At 44.5% G+C, this 18,370-nt stretch overlaps 1 protein-coding gene across 1 annotated transcript; it reads right to left on the bottom strand.

Annotated features, from left to right (window-relative positions):
- Positions 1-1,335: 1,335 nt before the first annotated feature.
- On the bottom strand, positions 1,336-5,684 carry LOC127854625 (circumsporozoite protein-like). The gene is made up of 3 exons (XM_052389689.1): positions 5,675-5,684; positions 2,004-2,147; positions 1,336-1,955 (listed from the first exon to the last, which is right to left on the bottom strand). The coding sequence occupies exons 1-3, from the start codon at positions 5,682-5,684 to the stop codon at positions 1,336-1,338; spliced, it is 774 nt and encodes a 257-aa protein (XP_052245649.1).
- Between the last annotated feature and the right edge of the window lie 12,686 nt (positions 5,685-18,370).

The raw sequence follows: 18,370 nt of genomic DNA, 5'->3' as shown, positions 1-18,370 counted from the left end.
TGAAATAACAACAAAATATATCAAATATGTATTAACTTATTAAAGACATCTTAAGAGAACGTGTTCTTGTCGTTATCCGTCATTATTTGACAGGTTTGCGACATCGCGAAAAATGGTACGAACATACCGATTTCAAAAATCCATTTTTTCGTCAAAACTAATAGAAATACGCTCTTATTGATCGGTTTCCATTTCATGTGTTATTATCCACCATTGCAAAGATTAATATACGTTATACATCTCAAAGCGCGGAAATGTTCATTGAAATAATGCTTCTGAGTTATGTCGTTCGTATCAAAATGTGAAGTTTGCCATCGATGCGAAAAGCTAGTTTAAATATTTATATAAGTATTACTCAAACATAATTTCAAACACAATATAATCGAAAATACTTATTACAAACCTTTTTCTTTTTTCTGTTGAGTTTGAGCGAATATGTGAAAATTATGTCCGATTGTCACGATACCGATTATCGAATAAAACAAAGATGGCACCTCCCTCTACAGGTTAAACGAGGTAAAATTTATTTAATGCGCGTCTTCGTTTAAAGATACGGGTACCTTATTCTCATATGCGGACACAATTTTTGAGTCAACTTTTTAGAGATCCTTTTTATTTATTTTTTTGAAGATTTTGTTTGGGATTTTGTTTAGTCCATATTAAGTAGTTTTATTTAACGTCAAAGCTGGGTGCAATTTTCTCGGCGTAGGGTGGTCCTACGCCAATTATTAAAAAATAATTTCACTCTATAACAAGATGAATTCAGTTTCATTAATACTCATGATGTTTAACGCTTCCGCAGTTGTGTCCGAACATCAATATAACGCGATGAGGATATGTCTGCCAGATTTTTTTTCCAATAAACGCTACATGCATAGAAAGATAAAACGTTTTTTTAACAGCATTTTATTTTATCCAGTGATTATAACCATGTTCATAGTGGAATATTTTCAATATGCAAAAATGTTATGCAAATTATACTCGTCCGCGAACTATTGCTCTGCGCGTATGCAGGTTGGGAGTAAAATTATAGAATCGCAAAGAAAATACTATACAGGTATCACAGTTAGCCATCAATATTGTTAGAGGGATTTTGGTGAAAAGCAGTACTTCTTCAATTCGATTTAACAAAAGTCAGTATTAACCTTAATTGTTCGCACCCGAACAACTAAAAATGCAATCGAAAATATCGTCATTGCATTTCTTCCACGCTCGGAATACAGGCTTTGTACCTTGAGATCCCACATTTTTGTTTCCTTAAGAAATTGAACTACGTTAATCCTTCAAAGTTTGTATTGTAAGAGAGCACTTTCTCGATACTTCCGATTTTACTATTTAAGGCATCATGCATGGCCATCTAAATATCGATTGTCCTCCCTCTGCCCGTCTTTCATTCCCTCCGACCCTGTTCGTCTCTGTCTCCGTCTCTGTCTCCGCCCCTGCCTCCGTCTCTGCCTCCTTCTCTGCCTCTTTGCATGCCTCCGTCCCCTTCTCCGCCTCTGTCTCTGCCTCCTTGCCTGCCTCCGTCCGCTCCTCCTTGACTGCCTCCTTGCCCGCCTCCTTGCCCGCCTCCTTGCCCGCCTCCTTGCCCGCCTCCTTGCCCGCCTCCTTGCCCGCCTCCTTGCTCGCCACCTTGCCCGCCTCCTTGCCCGCCTCGTTGCCTGTCTCCATCCCTGCCTCATTGCTTGCCACCTTGCTTGCCTCCTTGCTTGCCTCCTTGTCTGCCTCCTTGCCTGCCTCCTTGCCTGCCTCCTTGCCTGCCTCCTTCCCTGCCTCCGTCTCTGCCTCCGCCCCTGCCTCTGTCCCTGCCACTGTCCCTGCCTCCGTCCCTGCCTCCGTCCCTGCCTCCGCTCCTGCCTCCGCTCCTGCCTCCGTCCCAGCCTCCGTCCCAGACTCCGTCCCTGCCTCCGTCCCTGTCTCCGCCCCTGTCTCAGTCTCTGCCTCCTTCTCTGCCTCTTTGCATGCCTTCGTCCCCTCCTCCGTCTATGTCTCTGCCTCCTTGCCTGCCTCCGTCCGTTCCTCCTTGACTGCCTCCTTGCCCGTCCCCTTGCCCGCCTCCTTGCCTGTCGCCGCCCCTGCCTTCTTGCTTGCCTCCTTGCCTTCCTCCTTGCTTGCCTCCTTGCCTGCCTCCGTCCCTGCCTCCGTATCTTACACGTATTGTGACTTATTTGAATGTGTTTGTTTAAGTTCAATCATGCAACTATCAGCAGATACCGTTGAAGCATGTTCAATTTCAAACAACATCGGGAAACATGACGTAAGTTTTTTTTTAATACTTTTTCTTCATTAAATGGGCATATGGACGGTAGTTCCCTATATGTAGGCAAATATTCCTATAACACAATTTTAAGTGAACAAAAAATAAACTTAAAATCATTAAATGCTGGTTCTAAAAGTTTCACAGGAAATATGTGTTTTAATTTTTTTAATTTTTAAAATACATGGTTGACGGAACATGTTTAACAGCTAGGTCCGTGTATTTCAGAAACATCAAATAAGTTCTTTGTAATGTATAAATTGATTTCAGAAAAATACAATACCGTACTAGCCATTGATATGCCCCTTTTAAAATAAGGTAGCTACATGTACAATGGATAATATATTTATGGCTTTGTCCGACTGTCTGTCATTATCATTTTGATGATTGCCCCTCTTCAAGTGCTATTGCAACATGGTATACCTTTTCACATCTTGCAACATGGTATACCTTTTCACAGCTTTCACTGTTTAAAACGTCAAACAAATATAAGCAGCAGTAGGTAGACATGCGTCTCTTACTTCAATGATATGGTTACATGTATATTTCGTGGTCAAAGGTCATATGCATCTTACTCCTATAAATATGAGGTCGATATACATTCTTTGTATAAAAACTGATTTGAATGTAAAATATAGCTGTTTAAACCTGTATCTCTTGATAATGCAATATTTTTCTATCGAAATGTGATTTTTTTATTCTTCGCTCTTCGCTCGCGATTTACCTGTTTTCAAAAAAAAATTCTCCCCTTCAACACTTTTTTTTTTAATCCGTAGACCAACAAATCAATTAGAGTGGCCTTTCAATAAAACACTCATTTTTTTTCCTTTATGGCTATAGTAAAACCTTGTTAACACTCTAGAGGCCACATTTATTGTTCGATCATCATGAAACTTGGTCAGAAGACCTGTCCCAATTATATATTGGATTTGTTTGAAAATAGTCCCGGATGGTTGAAAAACATGGCCGCCAGGGGGCGGGGGATTTTTCCTTATATGGCTATAGAAAAACCTTGTTTACAATCTAGAGGCCACATTTATTGTCCGATCATCAAACAATTGTCAAAAGATTTGTCCGAATTATATCTTGGACAAGTTCAAAAATGGTTCCGATCGACTTTCAAACATGGCCGCCATTTTGCGGGGCATTTTTCCTTATTTGGCTATAGTTGCAACTTTTTATCACTCTAAAACTCACATTCATAGTCAAATTTTCATGAACCTTGGTCAGAACATTTGTTCTTATGATATCTTGAATGAGTTCGAAGATGGTTCTAGTCTTTTGAAAAACATGGCAACCAGTGGGCGGGGCATTGTTCCTTATAGGGCTATAGTAAAACCTTGTTATCACTCTAGAGGCTACATTTATTGTCCGATCTTTTAAACTTGGTCAGAAGATTTGTCCCAATGATATTTTGGACGATTTCAAACATTGTTTCGGTTGGTTTAAAAACATTGCCGCCAGAGGGGCGTTGCATTTTTCCTGATTTTTTTAAATGGTCAAACGGCGCTTCTTCGATAGTTTCGACAGCATGATCTATTTATCATATGAATCACATGTAAACAATTTTTGTATCCATGTTCCTTAGCTTTTAAAACAACGGACAAAATGGAATTGTGCTCATAAGATGTTGATTATATTCTCCAATCGCATGAGAAAATCCTCAACACTATTTTGAAATATGACATTAGCTTTCAAAAAAGACGGCAAAGAAAGGTCACATATTATAGCGTGGCATATTAAAAACTTGATATATCTTAGCATTTTTACGCAAACTAACTCCGATCCTAATAAAACGACAAATGCTTCGGTTATTGTAGGAAAATACGTACGAAATACCTTCGTCACACTCGGCTCGAGGCGTTAATTTTTCTTTGCTGCATTTTATGAAATTCGTCTTCAATACATACTTTTTCTTGCCTATTGTGTGTTATTGTAACATATTGTGATCAATAAATTACAATTTAACAAATATAAAAATCGTATAATCTCCCTTTAAATATGTTTTTTGTACATGGGTGCTAGTTTTTCATTTATTCTGTGAAGTGCTGTGGATTTTAACGGAACCGCTCTACCTTTATCAGGAGTGAAATAATACCGCCTTTCGTCTTTTAAAGACAGTGCATTTGCAAAATCTGAGTAAGCTTCATGAACGAAATTGGAGATTTAAAGATTTGAGCATGCGCACACACACATCACGCGCTTAGTGAATAATTAAATGAGTAATGTCCATTGATGTCATATGGTTTGCAGTGTTGTATTAAGTGATTTGCTTCAAGATGATCGAAGCGAATAGTGTTTCAATTATGAGAAGAGAGATTATGTTTCCTTTTATTCCGAACCACTTCTGCGATGAAATATATTGGGATGTTGTTTCGTTTTCAAGAGCTATACGTGTTATACAAAATTCGTATTATTGTTCCCAATATCCACCTTGTTGTCAATTAACTATTTACTTGCAAACCACTTACTAAGTCCTCTAACAACTCAAAGTACTGATGCGAATATATTCATAAAAAATTATTCAGTACTAAGGTTTTTAATGGGGATTTGTAAACTGATTTCATCGGATATTCAGGGAGTTCAACTCTCTTGATCAACTGTGCTTCCAAACGAATAAACTGTATTGGTATTAATCTCAAAAAGTTGGATCTCTGTTGCTCTGGACTCCTTCCTACCATTTAGTAATTAAATGGTAATTAACTGAATGCGTTTTAATTCCCTTTTAGTATTGTTTAATTTGAGTTGCAATTATATGAGGCTAAATTTAATTTACATTTATATGTATCATGAATATTGCTGGGCCAAGTGTGAGTTTGAGCGCTTTAAACCGGTTTAAACCACAAGTTCTTAACATTGACCGTTCCAAGGCGATGACCCCAGCTTTATTCTTCTATGTGTAAATGTTGTTTCGTATTGTGCTGTTAAATAAAAGACCACGAAATTGTATATAATAAGAATGCAATACTGTTCAAGCAGCTTTAATTTCACTTCTTTATATTGATACGTGAAGACGGATCTGGGAATTGCCGCAAAAGCTTATCAGCGTTCTCGCAAAGACTAATTTTCCATTGTACAAAAATTGCAACATAAAAACTTTCTGGTTAGCCAAGTACGGTTGATAATTATTTTTGCAGATTTATTTGAATATGATTTTAATATTAAACCGTAGATTGAGGTCTGTGACATGGTCGTTTTGTTTATAGAAACAGACGGGGCTACTAATCCATTACTGAATACTAGTTCTTTGTACACTCATATGTTGCTCAAGAATAACATAAGAACATGACATATAATGTTCGGAGCACATTTCAGAATGTAAAACAAGTGACTTCCCGGGTGTTCAAATGGTTTCAATAAACTCACTTAACGAAAACTACACCCTCATAACGGTCATGTTTTCGAATTGACAGGTACCATATTCCATATTGTCGGAGAACTAATAAGATCAAATATATATTAAAAGGTTGATGACAATTGGGCAATAAATTTGGCTTCTAGAATGTTCACCTGCTTTGTTAAAATTTGACAAAACCGTTCGTTTGCTCAAATATTTTTTATCAATTGTAAAACATGCAAATACTTGTTTTCGATCTAGTATAACCATTGCGAATAATTTTGATCTTAAAATTGTATAATATGGCATTTTAATCGTTTTCATGGACTTCATTATGTTTGCATTGGCATTGGCGTTACGTTAATTTGCTGACAGGATTTCGCAACGTCAAGTGACGTCAAGAAATGCAAAAAACTGTCCGCTGTAATTTATTTATAATTATGTATTTGAAATCTTAGTGAAAGTGATTAAAATGATATGACACTCGTTGTCATTTCATACAATTCATTATAAAACTCGTCTATGAAATTTGTAAGTACTTTTTCCAATATTTTTGTATTTTAATACATTGTTATTGAGTGAGTTTATAATGCTAGGTCGGACTCTTTAATACCGTTTATATGTTGTTATGTCCAATAGGTTTGACACAATTAGACAATTGAAAGGAAAAGTTCAATTCATCTTTAAATTCATTGCTATCATATAATTTGAAAAGCCCCAAGTTTTTTACTATTCGATCATATCTGCCAGTCTTAATTTTCGGGTAATTAGCGCAAATACGAAATTTCATAATCGCTGTTTTAAAATTTCTTGACATAATAATCCCTATATATATTTGAAAAGAAAATTGTGTTTGTATAGCTTGATATACAATAAGTACAATATTTTAATTAATATCTCGCTCCAACTCGTGTATTTTTTGAAAACTGGTTGTTAAAATAGGACAAAACTTGACTTCATGGATTTGTGAGTCTTTAAAACACACATAATTAAATATATATGTAGATAATACGTCCCATGTCATTCCGAACATGTTAAATTAATTATCATTGAAATAAATAATACCGTCTTTCAATATCAATCGTAATATAATATTGTCGATATTAGTAAATTTAAACCAATATTTTACTATACGTACATATCTGTTAACATATAACTTATTTATACCAGATTCGTCTTAAACGGGTGCGATAGAAAATAATGTTTGACTCCAAGAACAGCTTTGACTTCGGTTTTAGAAAATCCCATTCTTTACACGAGTATGTAATAATTGCAGAAACAAAAGTATGAATTAACTACAAAGCTTTCTTTGGTTTATGTTTACATGTTGTCATATTGGATGAACACATATCAAGTGAATTCTGTATAAGGCGATTAACAATGAATATGTTATCCCATACATGGTATCGCGTTAAATAGTTCTTTGTTTGCGGACTACATTGATTTTGGTTTACAGTATGTTAACTTGCAAGCCATATGTGACAGAATAATCATACACACACTTAATATTCCTTGGAGGTCATCCGGCGTTTTACCTAAACATTCTGCTAACATTATTCGATTTAATCACAAAGTTGAAAATAATCGTTTTATAAAAACAATTACATTATCATTCCATCAAAACGAGATCTTATTCAGTCTGTTAAAAACAGAAACATTGATGTTACCATGTTTTTTTTGTATCGGTCGATATAAATAGGTCATTTTAAAGAAAAATAATTCATTTAGGTTGTCGCTACGATCATCAGTACGATAAAAAGCATTCATCCAATACATGTATGCTTCATAAGTTGATTCTTTGATTAACAAGACCACATTCCTTATGTATTATAAATCATATTGTACAGAAGTTTTTTTTAACTTAGTCGACATGGTATATGCTTATCAAAAAATTAAATATAAGCAGAAATCCCGTGTTTTAACATGTATTCAAACATTGATTCCTGGTATTGAGGTTTACTCCTTTGCATATTGATATGTTTTACTGCGACAGCTTCTTGCATTACAGTTCATGCACAATTATATTCCACGAACAGAGCTTTAATTTTCAAGTTTTCCGGTCACGTACACTCACAAATACTTATTATAAAGCAAAATCTCTATATTAAAAAACTCGGTTTTCGTAGAAGGACGATTGAGGACAGTTGCGTTAACATACTTGATCGATGTTATGAATTATGTTTTTACGAAAATCGTGTAACCGTAGTTGAATTAATTCAGCGTAAAGTTTTTACCTAGAAATCTTGGAAAACATATCTTTTAGTAAGTACAAATTTACAAAGGCGTTTAAATATATCGTTGCACTATAGCAAAAACGAGCTTTTCGGCATAAACACTAGAGCTGAAAATATATCTGGCAAAATTTACTAATCGTATGTTATGATTCGTCCAATGTCTATCATCGTGTGATGTGCGGTGTGATTCCTTAAATTGTATATTTTTTCATTTTTAGAAACGGAGTGTTGGCTCAATATTGATGAAACTTTGTCGGGCTCTTATACTGTCAATATTTAGGCCAAGTTCAAATCTAGGTCAAGTGGAGTAAGAAAACAGTAAAACCTTGTTACCACTCTAGAAGTAACATGAATGACTCAGTGTTGATGACACTTGTTCAGACTATGTATTTTGACAATAGACAGGCTATGTGCTTTAACGATAGACAGGCACCTTTTAGAGGGGCCTTTTGCACAGATTTTGGCATGTTTTGAAGTTTGTCATTAAATGCTTTATATTGATCAATGTAAACATTAAATTTGAAAAGCTCCAGTAAAAAATCGCAAATAAAATTAAAAAAAAGGAAAAAAAAGGGCCAATACGGGCCAGTTAGCGTACCTTCGGCGACACTTTCACCGGAAGCGATGGCACTGAGACGCCATATTGAACTTGGCGCATGCTTGACCTATCGGGACACACAAGTCTGCCAAGTTTCGTCGCTGTTGCACACCTACTCCGAGAGATAATCGCGACTTCAGGCTCCTATTATGGGGTAACGGGGCCAATACGGGCCAGTTAGCGTACCTTCGGCGACACTTTCACCGGAAGCGATGGCACTGACACGCCATATTGAGCTTGGCGCATGCTTGACCCATCGGGCCAAACAAGTCTGCCAAGTTTCGTCGCTCTGGGTCACCTACTCCGAGAGATAATCGCGACTTCAGGCTCCTATTATGGGGTAACGGGGCCAATACGGGCCAGTTAGCGTACCTTCGGCGACACTTTCACCGGAAGCGATGGCACTGAGACGCCACATTGCACTTTTGGCATGCGTGGCCCATCGGGCCAAACAAGTCTGCCAAGTTTCGTCGCTCTGGGTCACCTACTCCGAGAGATAATCGCGACTTCAGGCTCCTATTATGGGGTAACGGGGCCAATACGGGCCAGTTAGCGTACCTTCGGCGACACTTTCACCGGAAGCGATGGCACTGAGACGCCACATTGCACTTTTGGCATGCGTGGCCCATCGGGCCAAACAAGTCTGCCAAGTTTCGTCGCTCTGGGTCACCTACTCCGAGAGATAATCGCGACTTCAGGCTCCTATTATGGGGTAACGGGGCCAATACGGGCCAGTTAGCGTACCTTCGGCGACACTTTCACCGGAAGCGATGGCACTGAGACGCCACATTGCACTTTTGGCATGCGTGGCCCATCGGGCCAAACAAGTCTGCCAAGTTTCGTCGCTCTGGGTCACCTACTCCGAGAGATAATCGCGACTTCAGGCTCCTATTATGGGGTAACGGGGCCAATACGGGCCAGTTAGCGTACCTTCGGCGACACTTTCACCGGAAGCGATGGCACTGAGACGCCACATTGCACTTTTGGCATGCGTGGCCCATCGGGCCAAACAAGTCTGCCAAGTTTCGTCGCTCTGGGTCACCTACTCCGAGAGATAATCGCGACTTCAGGCTCCTATTATGGGGTAACGGGGCCAATACGGGCCAGTTAGCGTACCTTCGGCGACACTTTCACCGGAAGCGATGGCACTGAGACGCCACATTGCACTTTTGGCATGCGTGGCCCATCGGGCCAAACAAGTCTGCCAAGTTTCGTCGCTCTGGGTCACCTACTCCGAGAGATAATCGCGACTTCAGGCTCCTATTATGGGGTAACGGGGCCAATACGGGCCAGTTAGCGTACCTTCGGCGACACTTTCACCGGAAGCGATGGCACTGAGACGCCACATTGCACTTTTGGCATGCGTGGCCCATCGGGCCAAACAAGTCTGCCAAGTTTCGTCGCTCTGGGTCACCTACTCCGAGAGATAATCGCGACTTCAGGCTCCTATTATGGGGTAACGGGGCCAATACGGGCCAGTTAGCGTACCTTCGGCGACACTTTCACCGGAAGCGATGGCACTGAGACGCCACATTGCACTTTTGGCATGCGTGGCCCATCGGGCCAAACAAGTCTGCCAAGTTTCGTCGCTCTGGGTCACCTACTCCGAGAGATAATCGCGACTTCAGGCTCCTATTATGGGGTAACGGGGCCAATACGGGCCAGTTAGCGTACCTTCGGCGACACTTTCACCGGAAGCGATGGCACTGAGACGCCACATTGCACTTTTGGCATGCGTGGCCCATCGGGCCAAACAAGTCTGCCAAGTTTCGTCGCTCTGGGTCACCTACTCCGAGAGATAATCGCGACTTCAGGCTCCTATTATGGGGTAACGGGGCCAATACGGGCCAGTTAGCGTACCTTCGGCGACACTTTCACCGGAAGCGATGGCACTGAGACGCCACATTGCACTTTTGGCATGCGTGGCCCATCGGGCCAAACAAGTCTGCCAAGTTTCGTCGCTCTGGGTCACCTACTCCGAGAGATAATCGCGACTTCAGGCTCCTATTATGGGGTAACGGGGCCAATACGGGCCAGTTAGCGTACCTTCGGCGACACTTTCACCGGAAGCGATGGCACTGAGACGCCACATTGCACTTTTGGCATGCGTGGCCCATCGGGCCAAACAAGTCTGCCAAGTTTCGTCGCTCTGGGTCACCTACTCCGAGAGATAATCGCGACTTCAGGCTCCTATTATGGGGTAACGGGGCCAATACGGGCCAGTTAGCGTACCTTCGGCGACACTTTCACCGGAAGCGATGGCACTGAGACGCCACATTGCACTTTTGGCATGCGTGGCCCATCGGGCCAAACAAGTCTGCCAAGTTTCGTCGCTCTGGGTCACCTACTCCGAGAGATAATCGCGACTTCAGGCTCCTATTATGGGGTAACGGGGCCAATACGGGCCAGTTAGCGTACCTTCGGCGACACTTTCACCGGAAGCGATGGCACTGAGACGCCACATTGCACTTTTGGCATGCGTGGCCCATCGGGCCAAACAAGTCTGCCAAGTTTCGTCGCTCTGGGTCACCTACTCCGAGAGATAATCGCGACTTCAGGCTCCTATTATGGGGTAACGGGGCCAATACGGGCCAGTTAGCGTACCTTCGGCGACACTTTCACCGGAAGCGATGGCACTGAGACGCCACATTGCACTTTTGGCATGCGTGGCCCATCGGGCCAAACAAGTCTGCCAAGTTTCGTCGCTCTGGGTCACCTACTCCGAGAGATAATCGCGACTTCAGGCTCCTATTATGGGGTAACGGGGCCAATACGGGCCAGTTAGCGTACCTTCGGCGACACTTTCACCGGAAGCGATGGCACTGAGACGCCACATTGCACTTTTGGCATGCGTGGCCCATCGGGCCAAACAAGTCTGCCAAGTTTCGTCGCTCTGGGTCACCTACTCCGAGAGATAATCGCGACTTCAGGCTCCTATTATGGGGTAACGGGGCCAATACGGGCCAGTTAGCGTACCTTCGGCGACACTTTCACCGGAAGCGATGGCACTGAGACGCCACATTGCACTTTTGGCATGCGTGGCCCATCGGGCCAAACAAGTCTGCCAAGTTTCGTCGCTCTGGGTCACCTACTCCGAGAGATAATCGCGACTTCAGGCTCCTATTATGGGGTAACGGGGCCAATACGGGCCAGTTAGCGTACCTTCGGCGACACTTTCACCGGAAGCGATGGCACTGAGACGCCACATTGCACTTTTGGCATGCGTGGCCCATCGGGCCAAACAAGTCTGCCAAGTTTCGTCGCTCTGGGTCACCTACTCCGAGAGATAATCGCGACTTCAGGCTCCTATTATGGGGTAACGGGGCCAATACGGGCCAGTTAGCGTACCTTCGGCGACACTTTCACCGGAAGCGATGGCACTGAGACGCCACATTGCACTTTTGGCATGCGTGGCCCATCGGGCCAAACAAGTCTGCCAAGTTTCGTCGCTCTGGGTCACCTACTCCGAGAGATAATCGCGACTTCAGGCTCCTATTATGGGGTAACGGGGCCAATACGGGCCAGTTAGCGTACCTTCGGCGACACTTTCACCGGAAGCGATGGCACTGAGACGCCACATTGCACTTTTGGCATGCGTGGCCCATCGGGCCAAACAAGTCTGCCAAGTTTCGTCGCTCTGGGTCACCTACTCCGAGAGATAATCGCGACTTCAGGCTCCTATTATGGGGTAACGGGGCCAATACGGGCCAGTTAGCGTACCTTCGGCGACACTTTCACCGGAAGCGATGGCACTGAGACGCCACATTGCACTTTTGGCATGCGTGGCCCATCGGGCCAAACAAGTCTGCCAAGTTTCGTCGCTCTGGGTCACCTACTCCGAGAGATAATCGCGACTTCAGGCTCCTATTATGGGGTAACGGGGCCAATACGGGCCAGTTAGCGTACCTTCGGCGACACTTTCACCGGAAGCGATGGCACTGAGACGCCACATTGCACTTTTGGCATGCGTGGCCCATCGGGCCAAACAAGTCTGCCAAGTTTCGTCGCTCTGGGTCACCTACTCCGAGAGATAATCGCGACTTCAGGCTCCTATTATGGGGTAACGGGGCCAATACGGGCCAGTTAGCGTACCTTCGGCGACACTTTCACCGGAAGCGATGGCACTGAGACGCCACATTGCACTTTTGGCATGCGTGGCCCATCGGGCCAAACAAGTCTGCCAAGTTTCGTCGCTCTGGGTCACCTACTCCGAGAGATAATCGCGACTTCAGGCTCCTATTATGGGGTAACGGGGCCAATACGGGCCAGTTAGCGTACCTTCGGCGACACTTTCACCGGAAGCGATGGCACTGAGACGCCACATTGCACTTTTGGCATGCGTGGCCCATCGGGCCAAACAAGTCTGCCAAGTTTCGTCGCTCTGGGTCACCTACTCCGAGAGATAATCGCGACTTCAGGCTCCTATTATGGGGTAACGGGGCCAATACGGGCCAGTTAGCGTACCTTCGGCGACACTTTCACCGGAAGCGATGGCACTGAGACGCCACATTGCACTTTTGGCATGCGTGGCCCATCGGGCCAAACAAGTCTGCCAAGTTTCGTCGCTCTGGGTCACCTACTCCGAGAGATAATCGCGACTTCAGGCTCCTATTATGGGGTAACGGGGCCAATACGGGCCAGTTAGCGTACCTTCGGCGACACTTTCACCGGAAGCGATGGCACTGAGACGCCACATTGCACTTTTGGCATGCGTGGCCCATCGGGCCAAACAAGTCTGCCAAGTTTCGTCGCTCTGGGTCACCTACTCCGAGAGATAATCGCGACTTCAGGCTCCTATTATGGGGTAACGGGGCCAATACGGGCCAGTTAGCGTACCTTCGGCGACACTTTCACCGGAAGCGATGGCACTGAGACGCCACATTGCACTTTTGGCATGCGTGGCCCATCGGGCCAAACAAGTCTGCCAAGTTTCGTCGCTCTGGGTCACCTACTCCGAGAGATAATCGCGACTTCAGGCTCCTATTATGGGGTAACGGGGCCAATACGGGCCAGTTAGCGTACCTTCGGCGACACTTTCACCGGAAGCGATGGCACTGAGACGCCACATTGCACTTTTGGCATGCGTGGCCCATCGGGCCAAACAAGTCTGCCAAGTTTCGTCGCTCTGGGTCACCTACTCCGAGAGATAATCGCGACTTCAGGCTCCTATTATGGGGTAACGGGGCCAATACGGGCCAGTTAGCGTACCTTCGGCGACACTTTCACCGGAAGCGATGGCACTGAGACGCCACATTGCACTTTTGGCATGCGTGGCCCATCGGGCCAAACAAGTCTGCCAAGTTTCGTCGCTCTGGGTCACCTACTCCGAGAGATAATCGCGACTTCAGGCTCCTATTATGGGGTAACGGGGCCAATACGGGCCAGTTAGCGTACCTTCGGCGACACTTTCACCGGAAGCGATGGCACTGAGACGCCACATTGCACTTTTGGCATGCGTGGCCCATCGGGCCAAACAAGTCTGCCAAGTTTCGTCGCTCTGGGTCACCTACTCCGAGAGATAATCGCGACTTCAGGCTCCTATTATGGGGTAACGGGGCCAATACGGGCCAGTTAGCGTACCTTCGGCGACACTTTCACCGGAAGCGATGGCACTGAGACGCCACATTGCACTTTTGGCATGCGTGGCCCATCGGGCCAAACAAGTCTGCCAAGTTTCGTCGCTCTGGGTCACCTACTCCGAGAGATAATCGCGACTTCAGGCTCCTATTATGGGGTAACGGGGCCAATACGGGCCAGTTAGCGTACCTTCGGCGACACTTTCACCGGAAGCGATGGCACTGAGACGCCACATTGCACTTTTGGCATGCGTGGCCCATCGGGCCAAACAAGTCTGCCAAGTTTCGTCGCTCTGGGTCACCTACTCCGAGAGATAATCGCGACTTCAGGCTCCTATTATGGGGTAACGGGGCCAATACGGGCCAGTTAGCGTACCTTCGGCGACACTTTCACCGGAAGCGATGGCACTGAGACGCCACATTGCACTTTTGGCATGCGTGGCCCATCGGGCCAAACAAGTCTGCCAAGTTTCGTCGCTCTGGGTCACCTACTCCGAGAGATAATCGCGACTTCAGGCTCCTATTATGGGGTAACGGGGCCAATACGGGCCAGTTAGCGTACCTTCGGCGACACTTTCACCGGAAGCGATGGCACTGAGACGCCACATTGCACTTTTGGCATGCGTGGCCCATCGGGCCAAACAAGTCTGCCAAGTTTCGTCGCTCTGGGTCACCTACTCCGAGAGATAATCGCGACTTCAGGCTCCTATTATGGGGTAACGGGGCCAAATACGGGCCAGTTAGCGTACCTTCGGCGACACTTTCACCGGAAGCGATGGCACTGAGACGCCACATTGCACTTTTGGCATGCGTGGCCCATCGGGCCAAACAAGTCTGCCAAGTTTCGTCGCTCTGGGTCACCTACTCCGAGAGATAATCGCGACTTCAGGCTCCTATTATGGGGTAACGGGGCCAATACGGGCCAGTTAGCGTACCTTCGGCGACACTTTCACCGGAAGCGATGGCACTGAGACGCCACATTGCACTTTTGGCATGCGTGGCCCATCGGGCCAAACAAGTCTGCCAAGTTTCGTCGCTCTGGGTCACCTACTCCGAGAGATAATCGCGACTTCAGGCTCCTATTATGGGGTAACGGGGCCAATACGGGCCAGTTAGCGTACCTTCGGCGACACTTTCACCGGAAGCGATGGCACTGAGACGCCACATTGCACTTTTGGCATGCGTGGCCCATCGGGCCAAACAAGTCTGCCAAGTTTCGTCGCTCTGGGTCACCTACTCCGAGAGATAATCGCGACTTCAGGCTCCTATTATGGGGTAACGGGGCCAATACGGGCCAGTTAGCGTACCTTCGGCGACACTTTCACCGGAAGCGATGGCACTGAGACGCCACATTGCACTTTTGGCATGCGTGGCCCATCGGGCCAAACAAGTCTGCCAAGTTTCGTCGCTCTGGGTCACCTACTCCGAGAGATAATCGCGACTTCAGGCTCCTATTATGGGGTAACGGGGCCAATACGGGCCAGTTAGCGTACCTTCGGCGACACTTTCACCGGAAGCGATGGCACTGAGACGCCACATTGCACTTTTGGCATGCGTGGCCCATCGGGCCAAACAAGTCTGCCAAGTTTCGTCGCTCTGGGTCACCTACTCCGAGAGATAATCGCGACTTCAGGCTCCTATTATGGGGTAACGGGGCCAATACGGGCCAGTTAGCGTACCTTCGGCGACACTTTCACCGGAAGCGATGGCACTGAGACGCCACATTGCACTTTTGGCATGCGTGGCCCATCGGGCCAAACAAGTCTGCCAAGTTTCGTCGCTCTGGGTCACCTACTCCGAGAGATAATCGCGACTTCAGGCTCCTATTATGGGGTAACGGGGCCAATACGGGCCAGTTAGCGTACCTTCGGCGACACTTTCACCGGAAGCGATGGCACTGAGACGCCACATTGCACTTTTGGCATGCGTGGCCCATCGGGCCAAACAAGTCTGCCAAGTTTCGTCGCTCTGGGTCACCTACTCCGAGAGATAATCGCGACTTCAGGCTCCTATTATGGGGTAACGGGGCCAATACGGGCCAGTTAGCGTACCTTCGGCGACACTTTCACCGGAAGCGATGGCACTGAGACGCCACATTGCACTTTTGGCATGCGTGGCCCCTTGGGACACACAAGTCTGCCAAGTTTCGTCGCTGTGGCGCACCTACTCCGAGAGATAATCGCGACTTCAGGCTCCTATTATGGGGTAACCGGGCCAATACGGACCAGTTAGCGTACCTTCGGCGACACTTTCACCGGAAGCGATGGCACTGAGACGCCATATTGAACTTGGCGCATGCTTGACCCATCGGGACACACAAGTCTGCCAAGTTTCGTCGCTGTGGCACACATACCAAAGCCCATGTAACGATAGAACCCATTTGTTTGTTATGTAATGTAGAATATGGGGCCTCATTTGTACGGAGCTTTACAATTGGCAATTTATGTAAGTTTTCAGAGTTTTCCGGTTTTGCTTATAATAGGGGTTTTAAGGAAGTTTTTGTTAGGCACATTATTCAGTGTGGTAGAAAATACATTTTAAGCCAAAACGCGATGAAATACGTTTAGTTTTAAGAAACTACGGTCTTCGTATAATTGTAAATTGTTATGTTTTTCTGCAAAGTAACACTAACGGGCCTCAGTAATTGACGCTTGTATTCGTACGATATCAGCTGATGTGTACATGATCGATTCATGCCTATTTGATTGGTCAGTTTGAAAATCTGTTCTGTTCGAGTTCATGAAAAGCACGTTTGGGCGGTTAACACTGCCGGGTGATTACACGTATAATAAGCCGATTTGACATACACTGAGAGTTATAGAATTGCCACTAGAGCGCTAGCTGGGGACTTAGTGTTCGCAACATACGGCATTTGGGTAAGTTATTTTATTCTTCCATTAAATCTTTGATACTCTTTTTTGCTAGGTTTGAAATAAATTGTTGTTGTTTTATTTGACTATTGCAATTTATGCTTATAGGAATAAAGTAAATAACGTTTGCAAGTAAACGCCGAAGTCGTGTTTCATTTTTTATTATTTGTCAAAGCGCCTGTGCAATTTTTTACTGTACTTCTGTACATAGTATGCTAGGCATGTATACTAATGACTTTGTACATGTCTGTATCTTGTGTAGACGCTTTATGTATCGGTTGATTTAGAGTTTAATTTAAGGTTCATGTAGAGGCTTCATTTTGAAAAATGTGGAACCTCTAGCATTTAACTCACATTTGACTAAAGGAAGAGTGCCACATGGAAAATGTATACATATATGCTTTAAAGGATGTTTTTCCTTCAAACTGCTACCAATTTTGTACATCAACGTATCATAACATCCACAAACTCAATCAAAATACAAAGCGATTTTAACACTAAAATATACATTATTTTCAAAAATCTGAATCATGTTTATTCCACGTATTTCGGCGGAAAATTATATAACTAGTGAATAATATCGACATTCACGAGGGCAAGTTACGCTTAAATAGTAAAAAAAGTTTACATATCTAGAAATATCAAATCTCGAACACATGTCATTTCATTACCATGGGGGCAGCCATTTTTAAATTAATAAAATAGAAAGAAACATGCTAAAAACTCACTCATCGCCTAATTGACATTCCAAACGGATGACGATGACAAATGCATTGGATTGTAATCTTTCCGTTGATGTTTGCAAACTGCACGACCTCCTAAACACTCAAAAGAATAACTATGTAAGAAGGTGGGCATATAGTGATCGTACTCTCCGTCTGTCCGTCCGTCCGTCTGAAATTTCGTCACACTTTGCATTGAGGTTTTGCGTTTAGGTTTTCGTTTAGGTTTCGAAAAATGGTCAAAACGTTTGCAATATTGATCATAGCAACTTGATATTTGGCATGCTTGTGTATCTCATGGAGCTAAACATTTTGAGTGTGAAAGGTCAAGGTCAATGTCATCCTTCAAGGTCAAAGGTAAAAAAACACAATCCAAGGGAAGTAACAAGCTTTAAAGGGAGATAATTTTTATTAATCATTTTTCAGAAATCCCATCTCTAATTTATTTTAATTATTGTGCTATTTTCAGAGATTCCTGTGCAAAACCAGAAACGGAAGATGACAGCAACCGTTCCTTTGCCAAGACAACAATGGATGACAATTACAATGAAAGCTAAGTTACACAATAATAATAACCATACTAATAATAAATCATAAATGCGATAACACTTTAACACCGATAACACTATAACGCCGATAACACTATAACGCCGATAACGCTATAACGCCGATAACACTATAACGCCGATAACACTATAACGCCGATAACACTATAACGCCGATAACACTATAACGCCGCCCGCCGATAACACTATAACGCCGATAACACTATAACG

The sequence above is a fragment of the Dreissena polymorpha genome, chromosome 13 (assembly GCF_020536995.1).
Source record: "Dreissena polymorpha isolate Duluth1 chromosome 13, UMN_Dpol_1.0, whole genome shotgun sequence".
NCBI classification, from domain to species: Eukaryota; Metazoa; Mollusca; class Bivalvia; order Myida; family Dreissenidae; genus Dreissena; species Dreissena polymorpha.
This window is presented reverse-complemented; position numbering and strand designations above follow the sequence as displayed.

Bases quoted from the DNA above. Each gene is read 5' to 3' on its own strand.
- LOC127854625 (XM_052389689.1), bottom strand. The intron at 1,956-2,003 runs GCAAGGAGGCAG...AGGCATGCAAAG, and splicing joins GGAGGAACGGACGGAGGCAG to AGGCAGAGAAGGAGGCAGAG.